Source organism: Monodelphis domestica, chromosome 1 (genome assembly GCF_027887165.1).
Source record: "Monodelphis domestica isolate mMonDom1 chromosome 1, mMonDom1.pri, whole genome shotgun sequence".
Taxonomy (NCBI): Eukaryota; Metazoa; Chordata; class Mammalia; order Didelphimorphia; family Didelphidae; genus Monodelphis; species Monodelphis domestica.
This window is the reverse complement of record NC_077227.1, coordinates 355,844,266-355,858,611: the sequence shown is the minus strand read 5'-3', so window position 1 is coordinate 355,858,611 and position 14,346 is coordinate 355,844,266. Positions and strand designations below refer to the sequence as shown.

At 36.4% G+C, this 14,346-nt stretch overlaps 1 protein-coding gene across 4 annotated transcripts in view; it reads right to left on the bottom strand.

Annotated features, from left to right (window-relative positions):
• Nucleotides 1-14,346, bottom strand: part of MRPL22 (mitochondrial ribosomal protein L22) — a 65,839-nt gene that overhangs the window by 20,395 nt on the left and 31,098 nt on the right. Inside the window, exon 2 of one of the 4 annotated variants that reach the window (XM_056811517.1) lies at nucleotides 1,578-1,703. The exons of the other annotated variants lie outside the window; for them this stretch is intronic. Within the exon in view, the coding sequence (XP_056667495.1) occupies nucleotides 1,578-1,649 (72 nt within the window). The 5' untranslated portion in view covers nucleotides 1,650-1,703. The remainder of the gene's footprint in view (nucleotides 1-1,577; nucleotides 1,704-14,346) is intronic. 4 annotated transcript variants of the gene reach the window in all.

Sequence of the window (14,346 nt, the reverse complement as noted above, 5' to 3'; positions counted from 1 at the left end):
TATATATATATATATACATATATATATATATATATGTGTGTGTGTGTGTGTGTGTGTGTGTGTGTGTGTACATATATATGTATATATATACATATATATATGTTAATTAACATTTTTCAATTGAACAATTATATAACACTTACTATATGCCTAGCACTGTACTAAGCACTGAGGATACCAAAATAAATAAATAAAATAAAATAAAATAAAAGGCAAAAGTTAATCCCTGCCCCTCAAGAAGCACACAATATAATGGGGGAGACAATAAGCAAACAATAACAAGAATACAATAAATACAAACAAGCTATATGTAGGAAAAGTAGAAAATAATTTAAAGATGGTACTAGAAATAAGAGGTATTGGGAAAGCTTTCTGTAAAAGATGGGATTTTAGTTGATACTTAAAGGAAGCCAAGGAAGCCAACAGGTGGATAGGAGGAGGGAGAGCATTCCAGGCATGGGGGACAGTCTGAGAAAATGAAAAGATGAAAGATGAAGTGTCCTGTTCAGGACAGTACTACTTGCCTGAGGAGCACATGGAGGAAATTAAGGTATAAAAAGACTGGAAAGGTTGGAAGGGGGCGGAGTTCTCAATTATGAAGGACTTTGAATATCAAAAAGAGTATTTGATCTTAGAGGTGATAAGTAGCCACTGGAGTCTACTGCATATGGGGGTAACATGGTCAGACCCATGCATTACAAAAATCTCTTTGGAGGCTGAACGGAGGGTGGATTGGAGTGGGGAAAAGACTTGACGCAAGCGGATCCACTAACCAGCTGATTTTTATAACAGTCCAATTATGAGAACCTGCATTAGAGCAATGTGTCAGAAAGGTATGTATTCAAGAGATGTTGCAAAGGTGAAATCGACAGGTCTTGATAACAGCTTGGATACAGGGAATGAGAGTCCAGGATGACTCCTTCGTTCTGAGACTGAGGGATTGGGAAAATGATGTTGCCCTCAAGTAACAGGGAAGATTTTTCACTTTATTTTCTTAAAGAGTTTTTCCTTAAATGTGCAATTATGAGTCTTCCTTCATTGCATGACAAATATGGAAATAGGTATTGCATGATAGCACATGTATAACATATTGCTTGCTGCCTCAGGGAGTGGGGAAGAGGGAGGGAAGGAGAGAACTTAAATAGCAAAATGTCAGAAAACAAATGTTAAAAATTATTTCGGTATGTAACCAAGAAAAAAAAATACAATTTTTAAAAAGAGCTAAAAAAAATAGTAACAGGGAAGTTGGGGGCAAAAGGAGGTACAGTAAAGGGGGAAAGAGAATGAGTTCAATTTTACACATGCTTAAAGATGCCTACTGGGTATTCAGTTCAGGATATTTAAAAGTCCGTTGGAGGCACAATTCTGGAGGTGAGTAGAGAGATTAGGGCAGGCTAGGTAGATCTGAAAATCATCTACAAGAGTTGATGAGATTATCAAATGTAGTATAAAGAGAAGAATGCCAAAGGAAGAACCCTAAGGGATGCTTTTGGTTAAAGGATGTGACATGGTTAAGGAACTCATACTGTAAATAATAATAAAGAGCCATTTCACAGGCAATACATTTCAATACCTACTGCATAAAGCTGAAACTTTGGATATAAGTGAGCACCTGCTGATCCCCACATATATGTGATCTCTCTCCTCATTCCTGTTCCTCAGCTTAGCACTCTTTGGCTCCCACTCCCCTCCTCAAGAAAACCCTAAAAAAAAAAGTGAAAATGGAATCAGCAGAAATTGCTGCTGGGAGGAAAGGGCTGCCTCAGGCAGACCTCCAGTGCTTTAGGTTGACCTCAGATAACTAAAATCTCAGAAAGTGAAATCTTGGGTAAAGGGGGCCCTACTGTAATGTGTAATATTATAGCTAGAATTTATTTAATTCTTTAAGGTTTGCAAAACATATACCATCGTATTTGACCTTTACAACAGCTTTGAGAAGTAGGTGCTATTATGATTCCCTTTTATACAGAAGGAAACTGAGATTGAGAGTAACTTGGCCAGGGTCACACAGCTAGTAAACATCTGAAGAAGGATTTTGTCAGGGCTTCTCAGTGCCAAGACTCAAGTTCTACTCATCCCACTACCTACAATGGAAAGAATGGTGAATCTAGAGTTAAAGAACCTTGATTTGAATCCTACTGCTGCTACTTACCATCTTGTTACCTCATGCAAGTCATATTTCCTCTCTAAAAAAATTGACTGATAATTCTCAGAAACCAAAGAATCACAAATCAATTTGCTACATGAAGAACTATGGAGACAGGAGAAAGGAATTAAAAAAAAAGCCCAAAGACTAAAGGTACCAAAACTATCTAGGGTCCCAATCCTTATCCAAATTTAGTTAGCAATTGCTGCCCTTCCCAAAAGGAAGACTTATCAATGGGACGAGACAATCAAGTACTCCTGAAGTCCTACTTTGATACCTCATAGTGGCACAGAGATGACTATGGGCTCACAAAGGTGATGCCAGTAAGTACAAATGCTGGCAGTTCCTCCCAAGATGTTGAGAACAGGTCTGGGGTGGTACTTACTGAATGTCTGCTAACACCTACATAAGCTCAGAGGTTCATCACTAGGTTGCCCAAGAGGCAAGAAATTTTTTAGCCACTGAAATTCTTGAAGAGCATCACTGAAATGTGCTTCAATGGAAAGGATAGTCACACTGATGAACTTAAGAGTTCCTTGAAGTATTTAAATAAGAAGGCTTTTAAGTAATTAATATAGTTGGTTTGCTGTTTTTAACATAGACCAGAATTTATATGGGGCAGCAAGGTGAATAGAGTATACAGCCTGGAATCAGGAAGACCTAAGTTCAAATACCGTCTCAGACACTGTGTGACCCTGTACAAGTCACTAAACCCTGTTTGTCTCAATTTCCTCATCTGTAAAATGAGCAGGAAAAGAAAAAAAAAATCCATTCCAGTTGGCTACCGGGGGAGGGCAGTGGAGGAGGGGAGGAAAAGAACATGAATCATGTAACCATGGAAAACTATTCTAAATCAATTAATTAAATAAAATTTTTCAATTCTAAAATAATAATAATAAAATAAAATAAAATAAAAACCATTCCAATATCTTTGCAAAAAAAAAAAAATCCCAAACAGGGTCACAAAGAATCAGACAGGGCTAAAACAACTAAACAATAAAAAGAATTTACATACATGTTTTATCCTTCGAAGTAACTACCTTGACAATTAAAATCAAAGAACCATAGACTATGGGAGCTGGTAAGACCTCAAAAAGCATTTATTAAGTGTCTATACTATACCAAGCACTGTGCTAGGAAATGAAGAAAGAAAGTTTAAAAAGTCAGACTCTGGCCTCAAAGAGCTTACATTCTACTGAGAGAGACATCTTTGTACAGTAGAAAGAATGGTGAATTTGGAATTAAAGGACCAAGTGTTGAATCCTGCCACTTCAATTAACTATTCATATTATCTTTAGCAAGATACTTTTGTTCTCTAAATCTCAATTTCTTCTTCAATAATATGGTACAGGTGAAATGAATGATCTCTGAAGTTCATTCCAGATCCAAATATAGAATCCAAAGTCTGAAGTCTACACAGAACAAATATAAAATAAATACAAGGGAACTTTGATAGAAAGGACACTAGCAGCAGAGATTGAGGAAGAATCAGGAAAGATTTTTGATTAAGCAACATAAGAGAAAGAAGGGATCTTGGTACAAAACCTAGAAAATACCAGACCTGGGTTTTGTCAGAAACATAAAGGGGTCTTCTAATATAAATGATGCCATATGGAAGGACTCTTAAAGTTCAACTAGTTCCCCTCTCTCAATTTACAGGTAAGGGAATTGAGATCCAGAGAGATGAAGACACTTGTCTATGAATGCAGAGCAAGACACTAGCAAGTGGGAGGCTGAGAATTAGATATCCTGATTTTAGATCTATTACTCTTTCCATTACCCCACATTACTTCTCAAAACACTTTTAGATCTCTTTTTGAGAGGTATCAAGAGAACCAGCAACAAATTCTTTTAAATACCTTCGATCTTGGCCAATTTTCATCTTTTCTAGGTGAACCTGATTTTTTATGCCTGCCAAAAAAGTATTTAGAGACAATTCTACTAAATAAATTGGAATGACTAAGTTGTTTAATACTGTTTTTTTAGTCTTATTTTCTAACAGTAACAATTCTAAGACAGAAGGGCAAGGGTTAAATGAACAAGGTTAAATGATTTTCCCAGGGTCACACAGCTTAGAAGGCCAAATTTGAACCCAGGTCCTCTTGGCTCCAGGCCTAGCATTCTATCTACTGTGCCATCTAGCTACTTCTGTAATACCACTTTTTAAAAAACTGATTTTTCTGTGTAGCTTGAAGTGATTCTAAGGCAAGAATCATGTGCAAAAAAATTATAAAATGACACAGAGAGAAACACTCAAAAACCATGCCAGAACTTAAACCTCCAAGTGCTATTGCCCTATAAAGAACTTAGAACTTATGAAGGCTCCATTCCAATAGTCCTACCATTGCTTAAGTACTTTTTGGATTACCTCTTTTTTTTTTAATTTTATTTAGTCAATTTAGAAGATTATTCCTTGGTTACAAGAATCCAATTCTTTCCCTTCCCTCCCCCACCTCTTCCCGTAGCTGGCATGCAATTCCACTGGGTTTTACATGTGTCCTTGATCAGACTCTATTTCCGTGTTGTTGATGTTTGCCCTAGGATGATCATTTAGAGTCTACATCCCCAGCCATATCCTCCTCAACCCATGTAATCAAGTTGTTGTTTTTCTTCTGTGTTTCTACTCCCACGGTTTTTCCTCTGAATGTGGATAGTGTTCTTTCTCGTAAATCCCTCCATGGATAGTGTTCTTTCTCGTAAATCCATCCTAGTTGTTCAAGAGCACTGTATTGTCACTAATGGAGAAGTCCATTACATTCAATTGTACCACAGTGTATCGGTCTCTGTGTACAATGTTCTCCTGGTTCTGCTCCTCTCACTCTGCAGCAATTCCTGGAGGTCATTCCAGTTCACATGGAATTCCTCCAGTTCGTTGTTCCTTTGAGCTTCCTTTGGAGTATGGAATACTTTTTAGAATTAACTTCAGAGCTTATCTATAAGCAACACATGAAAATAGGTCTCATGGGCCTCTGGAGGAGGAAAAGGGATATGATGGAGAAAGTAGGTAATGTAAAAACAGGATATCAACAGGTCTTTTTTTTAAAGATTACAGTTTCCATTATCCCTCACTAAAAAGAAAAAATGAGTCAAATACCTATCTAGCCACATGTCTGTACAGTTATAACACATTTCAGTAACCTTAGAGACTAATGGAAAGAAAACTAGATTTGGAATCAGAAGGCCTGGTTTCAAATCATGACTATGCCACTCACTGGTCTGTATGGACACATATAAGACCCTTAACCTTTGGAATTGGTGGCCAGACTATTTGCATTAACTACCTCAAAGCATGGTTGCAAAGAAAGTGACTTGTGAATTAAGTGTGAACTAGTACAATAGTACTATAATAGAAATGTAGTTTTTCACACTTTCAGTATACTTCTTTAAAAAACCAATTATAGAGAAGAACTGGAGGATTTCTATGTGAACTGGAAAGATCTCCAGGAATTGATGCAGAATGATGAATGCAGAATGAAATGAGCAGAACCAAGAGAACATTGTACACTGTAACAGTTAAAATTTAGGGGAGACTGAGGCAGGTAGAAATTAGTTTCTCTCTGCAAGGAGTATTATATTTTTTAGAGGTTTATTAAGGATTAAGGATTAAAGAATTTACAAGTAAGAAACATGTGCCTAGGCCAGAGGCCTAGACAAAATAATCTCACATCATGGAAGAGACGCCTCTGCTCCAAAACGGAAGTCCAAAAGAGACCCAAAAACCTTTGCCACCAGCTTAAATCCTTCCTCAATCTCAGCCCACCTCAGAATTCCCGTGAGATTACAAAGCATTTTGGGGAAGTGGAGCAAAGGCTTGTGGGGATTGTAGTCCTATATTCGAGTCTATTTTTTACAACACAGAAACTGAAACATTGAGGCACAATCAAATGTAATGGACTTCTTTACTAGTAGCAATGCAAAGACCCAGGACAATCCCAAGGGACTTATGAGAAAGAATGTTATCCACATCCAGGGAAAGAATTGTGGGAGCAGAAACACAGAATAAAACCATATGACTGATTATATGGTTTGATGGATATATGACTGGAGTTTGGGCTTTAGAAGAACACTATTACAAATATTAATAATATTATATGTGGAAATAGGCTTGGAAAAATGACATGTATAACCCAGTGGAAGTGCTTATCAGCTCCAGGAAGGGGGAAGGGAAGAGGGGAAGGAAAAAACATGAATCCTGTAACTGTGGGAAAATATTCTAAATAAATAAAAATAAATTTTTTAAAACCCATTATAGGAAATCTTTTTTTAAAACAATGTTTTTAGCTAAAAGTTAAGGGAGACCTAACATTCCCAATCATAATATTGGAAAATTTCGTTTTTACTACTCTTATGGGACCAATCAGTACCAGCATTAATGTTTCTTCACCTAGAGGAGCTAAGCAGGAATATTTTTATGTTTGCTTATCTAAATACACCAGAACAAAAAGTACAACATTGAAAAAAAAAACTTTCCTTTTTGCCAAAGGTTTTGTGAAGATTGGATTTAGCTATATCTCCTGATTGTAACAATGAAGGTACTTAGCTCTTCCTTGATTGTGAAGATTAAATTGTAATCCCCTGATTGTAACAATGAAGGTATTTAGCTCTTCCTTTATTGGGAAGATTGAATTGTAATCTCCAGTCTATTTTTAGATTTTAATCCCTAAAAGTGTTAACTCAATATTTGAAGTAGATCGACCCATTTTACCACTAAAGGTGCCAACTAACTAAAAAAGGTATGATCTAACCAAAAAAGGTGTGAACACCCATTTTATACACTGAGTGGGCAAACCTGGAGAGGAGCATCTTGCTGTGATTGGTAGATGTGAAATTTAGGGAAGGTGACACAAGAGAAAAAGGTCTTCAAATAGAGGAAACAAAGACTGAAGGAGACATAGATTGAAGAACTCTGACTCAGAGTTGGACTGGAGGATCAGTCTCTCAAGTTTGGAGTGAAGAAGAGTCACTTGGAGGAGAGACTGGAAGACAGACACTCGGACTTGGCTGCAGAACTTGACCCTGGAGGAGCTCGTGCAGGAGACCTCAGACTGCTTTCGTTTTTGACTGTCACCCTGGTGAGTGAAAGGCTGACTTAGTTCCTTGCCTTTTCTGGAGGTGTGAACCTCCAAGAAAAGTCCTTAGGGCCATAGAATTTCTACCTGGCTCAGAGGAAGCTAGAGTTTTTCTCTCTCTCTCTCTCTCTCTCATTCCTTAATATCTTGGACTCAAACTACCATAAATTTACATTCTACTTTAGTAATTCATTTTGGTATTTAGCAATTAAATCCCTGGTGACCACCAATTAAATATATTCAAGTTCAAACATAATAAATTTAACAGTTTCATGACAAAGCAATTATTTTCCTTTAGAAAGCAATATTCTGATTGTTTAGATAATGTAAATTAACAAGCATTAATTAGGCATCTACCACATACCAGAAATTGTGTTGGGTGCTGGGGACACAAATACAAATAAAACAATCTCCACTCCCAAAAAGCTTACATCCTAACAGAGACAATTAAAACATCTATAAGGATATATAGAATAAACAGAAAGGAATTTTTTTTAACCTACAAAGTACTTAAATATCAGGTTGTTTGAGACAGAGGACTAGAGAAGTTGCATATAGAAGGTGGCCCCTGAGCTGCATCTTGAAGGAAGACAGGGGTCCTATGAGGCAAAAGTGAGATGGGGAGCAGCCTGGACAAAGGCATGAGGGGAACATATATTCATAGTGCTAGGATGTAGTCAGGACTCAATAAATGCTTTTTGAGGGCTTAATTTTCTTTTTACTTTTGGAAAATGCTTGCCAGTGAAGATAAAGCTGATGATTGAAAGAACTTTCCTAAACATCCTAGCTAGCCTCTGCTGGAAATTTCAAATGCTTCAGAAGTAGCAGTGGTCTTCTCTCAAGAGGCTGATCTTTTAATACTGACTATATCTCCTTTCAGTTACAATAGAAGCTGACAGGCTGAAAACTGTAGCAATAGCCTAATTATATTTCAGAAATAAAGTGTCCTGGGAAGCAGGAGAGAGAGAAAAGAAAACTGTCATGACTGCTAATATTAATCCATAAAAATTAATCCACTAAATGCAATTCTTTATATGGAAATATTTCCTTTCTTGATTTCCTTTGGTGTGTTATCTTTGAACCTGCAGTATATATGATTAACTTAGCATTATTTAATACCATAATCCTAGAGAGAGCATGGAGAAAAGATCAAGTACCACAAAGATAGGGGAACAGCTACTTATCCTCTTCAAAAGTCAAAAGGAGAAGGTGAACATTTACTTAAAGCAGAAAAAGTTATGACTTTTTAAAGGATGATGGGAGATTTTTTTTTAAGGATTCAATTGAGATAACTGGATAGTCCAAGACATAATGCAATGAACTGCAGGAATACCTGGATGGTAGGAAATTAGTCTGGGTGAAAAATATCAATTACTAAAGAAAAGTATTTCATATTCTGTTAAGTGGAAATACTTTTTAAAGAAATACATTCAATTAATTTTACATGTATATAGTAATTAGTACCTGGAAAAAGTGTTACACAGTATAAGCCCTAAGTCTACCTGAAGAGATTTAATTTAGTAAATGGGTATTAATAACTGGGATTTTTAAAAACAGAATTGATAAGATGCAATTGGACTTGTGATTTCATTACTACAAAACTTTCTACCAATGCAACTCAGTACCTTCTCTGTCTTTAAAGACTTTCACAGAGCACTGAGAAGTTGTGACTTTCTAAGGATTCACATAGTCAGTGTCAGAGATAAAACTTGAACAAAAGCTCTTCCGTTTTCAAGGTTCACATTCTATCTACGAGGCCATGAGTCTCTCAAATTGATAAGAATGATTTAAAATTAATTTGTCGATTGCATATAAGAAAATTAAACTTTTTAAATACATTGAGATTACTTGAAAAAGATACAGAATAAAATGACAGTTCTCCCAATAATCCTGTTCATGATAGGAATTTGCAAAGTGGTTACCTTTTTTTAAGTATATTAATAATTTTCAGTTGTGATATGGAAATCACTTTAAAAGACTGATATATATATTAATTTAAGGTCGCCAAGGAATTCAGCTATGTAATTCCTAAATGAAAACTCAAGTCAGCAGTCAACCTTTTATGGAGTTTTTAATTACAAACAGGAGGAAGAAAGGTATTAGAGAGAGAGAGAGAGAAATAGAGAGAGAGAGAGAGAGAGAGAGAGAGAGAGAGAGAGAGTGAGTAAGAGTGAGAGAGAAAGAAAGGGGAGAGATGGGAATAGGGCTTAAATACCCAATCTGCTTAGGCTGGGCCAAAGGCCCAAGCCCTTAGATAGCTGAGACAAAGAAAAGATATCAGTCCCTATCACTCACGTGACCAAAATGGAGAAACAGTCTCAGGGGCCTTCACCTCCAGCCTCCTTCAGAGCAAGCCCTCCTCTCAGATCTCTCCAGGAGCTCTCCCTCCAGGACCTCTCTCCTCTCAGACTCCTTCAGAGCAAAACCTCTCAGAGCAAAACCTCCTCCCCCTGTCCTCAGACCCCGCTATCTTTAAGGCAACCATCTAAGTCCCCTCCCCTCAGTTCTCACATCTACCAATCACTGTCGATGTCTCCCCTGTGGTGGCTCTAGCTTAACCCAGGACCGCCCAGAGGTCTGTTTCCTTTGCACATGTCTGTTGAAGGTCATATTCTCAAATAATTAAATCTTGATCTTTGCTGCAGCCCTTCCTAAATCCTGTTACTCTGAGTAGGGTGAAGATTGTAAGTTCCAAGACCTGGTTCTGTCATTCCAAGTATCTCTATTGTATCAATTCTAAAATCAATCATGACTCAAAGAACTTCCTGTTCTATGCTTAAGCATAGATCAAAGCCCTTTCCATTGTTTAGCAAAAGGTTTCTGTCCTAAAGTAGTCTTAAGTAGGGAGGAGAAGGATCCTCCCATGCCAAGGAGTTTCACATTCCAATACAGTTCTTACTATCAGTAGAAAATTTTTTCAAGTATGAAATTTCCCAACGGGGAATTTTCCAACATTCATAAGTCTAAGAAATTTTAAGGTTTACACAGTCCAGTCTCTATCTAAATTATCACAAATTCCTAATTAGTAGAAACATAATTCATGACATATTACTGCATCTATAGAACCAAAAAGCCATAAAAAAGAAGAGGTCTTCAAAGGGATGAAAGAACAAATGTAAAGAGACTTATTAAGTGGTCGCTATATGTTAAATACTGAGGATATAAATATAAAAAGCCAAACAGTCTCTGCCCTGAAGCTAACATTGTAACTGGGGGGAGGGGGGAAAGAACATAAAAGATTTCAGCTGAGGGGACCTCTGAGTGGCTCAGTGGATTGAAAGTAAGGCCCAGAGATGGGAGGTCCTGGGTTCAAATCCAGCATCAGACACTAACTGTATGACCCTGGGCAAGTCACTTAACCCCCATTGCCTAGCCCTTATCACTCTTCTGCCTTAGAACCAATACCCAGAAATGATTCTAAGATGGAAGGTAAGGATTTAAAAAAAAAAAGATTTCAGCTGCAAATCAGATGGAAAGGCCTGGAAGTCCCAAGGGCAGGTGGTAGGGTCTAGTGGTCCTCCATCTCAACAGAAGGATTAAAGTTGTTCACTCATCTCATCCAAGTTGTGTGAACAGCCATGTTCTCCATTATTAACCCTAATGGGATCTGTGTAGTTTGTGTGACCAGTGCAGCAGAAGAAGAGGTAGTAGCTCCATAATGGGGAAGAGTACCCCTAGTGGCAAAGTCTTCTGTGAAATGTGGTATATTTAGATCTGCATTTCTTGGATACTGGTGCTATTTAAACTACGCGGGCTGATCTCAGATACTTCCTAGCTATATGACCCTGGACAAGTCATTTAACCCTAATTGCCTAGCCCTTGCAACACTGTCTTACAACTGATACTACAACAGAAGGTTAGTGTTTTAAAAAAATAAGTAATTAAAATAAAATAAAATAAACTACATAGGCACATCTCAGCTAAGAATATCAAAGTACAAAAAACACTGGAGACTAAAGGAGAGTGGGAATGTAAACATTCCTATACAAAAGATTATATTTAGTGTGATTTATTATTAATTATTTCTTCCTTTCCATTTTACTGAAATATGTGACTTGAAATGGTTTATTGTTACTTGTATAACAACTTGGAAGTTGCCTGCTATCATGTAGCCTACGTACAAAACTGGAAGCCAAGGCTAGTGAAAATACTTTCAGACTGAGAGTGGCTGTTTGTCTAAGACTATATAAAAATGTTGCGAACCATACAACCCAGTGAGAAAATTATGTCCAAAAATAAATTAGGCACTTGGAAATCATATCAATCTTTTTCAGTTCAATAAAGTATAAGTTGGTCCATCACAGTCACTTACTCAATAGCACTTAAAGTCAGAAGAGATTAAAGAATTTCCTAGTGTAAAGTGTCAGAACTTGACATCATAGTAAATCTCACTAATTCAGCAAAATTTAATCCACCCAATAAAAGCATATTTCTCCAGAGTTCCAATACAAAACAAAATCAAATTTCTTTTCTCAGTTATCTAAGGAGCATGGTCAATATCAAAAAGTCAATTGAAATCATTCTAATCAACTCACTCCATAATATTTGGTATTATCCTCATAAACAGGGTACTAGCTAGGAATTTTCTCAATTTTACTATTTAGGAGGTTTGACTTAAAAAAAAAAAACCCAGAAACAACAATTGTAAAATATACTTTAATGACAAATCCTACTCTTGAGAAGTACTGTGGTATTTCACAGTTAATAGTTTCAATACTTAACAGTTTAACTATTTCTAGTTAAAGTCTCAACTGTGAAAATCTATGAGAAATTTGTGATGCAGAAAATAGTATTTAGATAAGGCACTTCAATAATTATTTCTATTTTTTAACTTCGTTATTGGCTTACCAAGCTGAGACATATTTCTAATGGCACAAGTACTGCAAAAGATTGAGTATATTTAAACATAAAAAAGGAGTGGATTGGTCACATAACAGGAGTGAGACACAGCAGAGAGGTGTTCCTCAAGCAAACTTCTAACATTTTAAAAGGAAGGTCAATTAGCACACTGAGTAGATATTCCATAAGAAAAGTTGAGTAAGTCATGAATGAGAATCACAGAGGAAGAGAAACACTGGATTTGGAGCTAGAGGACCCTACCTTTGTGAATTCAACTAAGTCACTTAATCTCTCTGGACTTCAGTTTCTTCAGCTATACATTCAGAGTATTAGATTCTATGTCTTCTGAGGTCTCTTCCAATTCTAAATCTTTTAGGTGACACGGAGTCAAAAGTTATCTTCATGGTAAAAATAATGACTCTAAGTTCCGTATGATCTTATGACATCAAAGAAGCTTTCAACAGAATTTATGGAAGAAATCTTGCTTTCAAGAAGAGGGACCAACCTAAATAAAAGAAGTTATTAAAGTATTTACTGACACAAATATTGTCTCATTTGTTTTAATTTTCTATAAAAAGAACATATGCAGGGTACAAGATAAACCCACATAAATCATCAGCATTTCTATATATTTCCAACAAAGGAGTTAGAAAGAAAAACTCCATTTAAAATAACTCTATGAAAGGAGCAGAACCAGGAGAACATTGTACACAGAGAGTGATACACTGTGGTACAATCAAATGTAATGGACTTCTCTGTTAGTAGCAATGCAATGATCCAGAACAATTCGGAGGGATTTATGTGAAAGAATGCTATCCACATTCAGAGGAAAAACCGTGGGAGTAGAAACGGAAGAAAAACAAATGCTTGATCACATGGGTCTATGGGGATATGATTGAGGATATAGACTCTAAATAATCACCCTAGTGCAAACATCAATAATATGGAAATAGGTTTTGATCAAGGACACATGTAAAACCCAGTGGAGTTGTGTGTTGACCATGGGAGGGGGTGTGGGGAGAAGAGGGAAAGAATATAATTATTATAACCAAGGAAAAATATTCTAAATTGACTAATTAAATAAAATTTTCAAAAAAATAAAAAATAAAATCACTCTAGATAATATAAAATATTTAGGAATATATCTACCAAGACAAACACGGGAATTATATGAACACAACTACAAAACACTTTTCACACAATTAAAACTAGATCTAAACAACTGGAAAAACATTAATTGCTCCTGAGTAGGACAAGCTAATATAATAAAAATGACAATCCGACCCAAATTAATCTACTTATTCAGTGCCATACCTATCAAACTACCAAGAAACTTTTTTATAGAATTAGAAAAAATTAAAACAAAGTTCATCTGGAAGAACAAAAGATCAAGAATATCAAGGAAAATAAAAGAGAAAAAATGTGAAGGATGGGGGCCTAGCAGTACCAGATCTTAAACTGTATTATAAAAAGTGGCCATCAAAACAATATGGTACTAGCTAAGAGACAGAAGGGTGGATCAGTGAAATAGACTTAGGGTAAATGACCTCAGTAAGCTAGTATTCAATAAACCCAAAGACTCCCAGCTTTTGGTACAAGAACTGATTATTTGATAAAAACTGCTGGGAAAACTGGAAAACAGTATGGGAAAAATTAGGTTTCAATTAACATCTATGCAAGATACAAGATAAATTCAAAATGGGTAAATAACTTAAAAATAAAGAGTGAAATCAGTGAACATAGAGTAGTATACCTGTCAGAAAGTAAGGAATTTAAGCCCAAGGAAGAGATAGAAAACACTGCAAAATGTAAAATGAATGACTTTGATTATATCAAATTAAAAAAGGCTTTGTACAAGCTGTGGATGAGAGAGATACAATATATTGCAAAGACTGGATTTTACAATGAAATCTCATGCAAGGTGGAAACAGAACTTTGGCTGCCAACCAGGGATGGGACTGTAATCTCCAACTAAGAAAAGCAGATGAACAGTTGGAAAAATATTTTTCTTGTCCTCCTGAACTGGGAGGGAAAGGAAAATCTTGCTGATCTTATCCTGATACAATCCCTCTTTGATCTGAAGAGACCCAGATTAACCATCTTTCCTTATAGATAGAGACTTTTTCCCTTTGGAGAAGGCAAGAGACTATCCACTCCAAATATCTTCCTTCAAAGCTGTAACTCTATCTCAGGAAATTACACCAACCTGATTCCACAAAGATACTAAGGTCTTCTGGGACTTAGGTCTCTTGACCTGAGTCTCAACCCCTGAAGAAACTTTAGGTAGAAAAT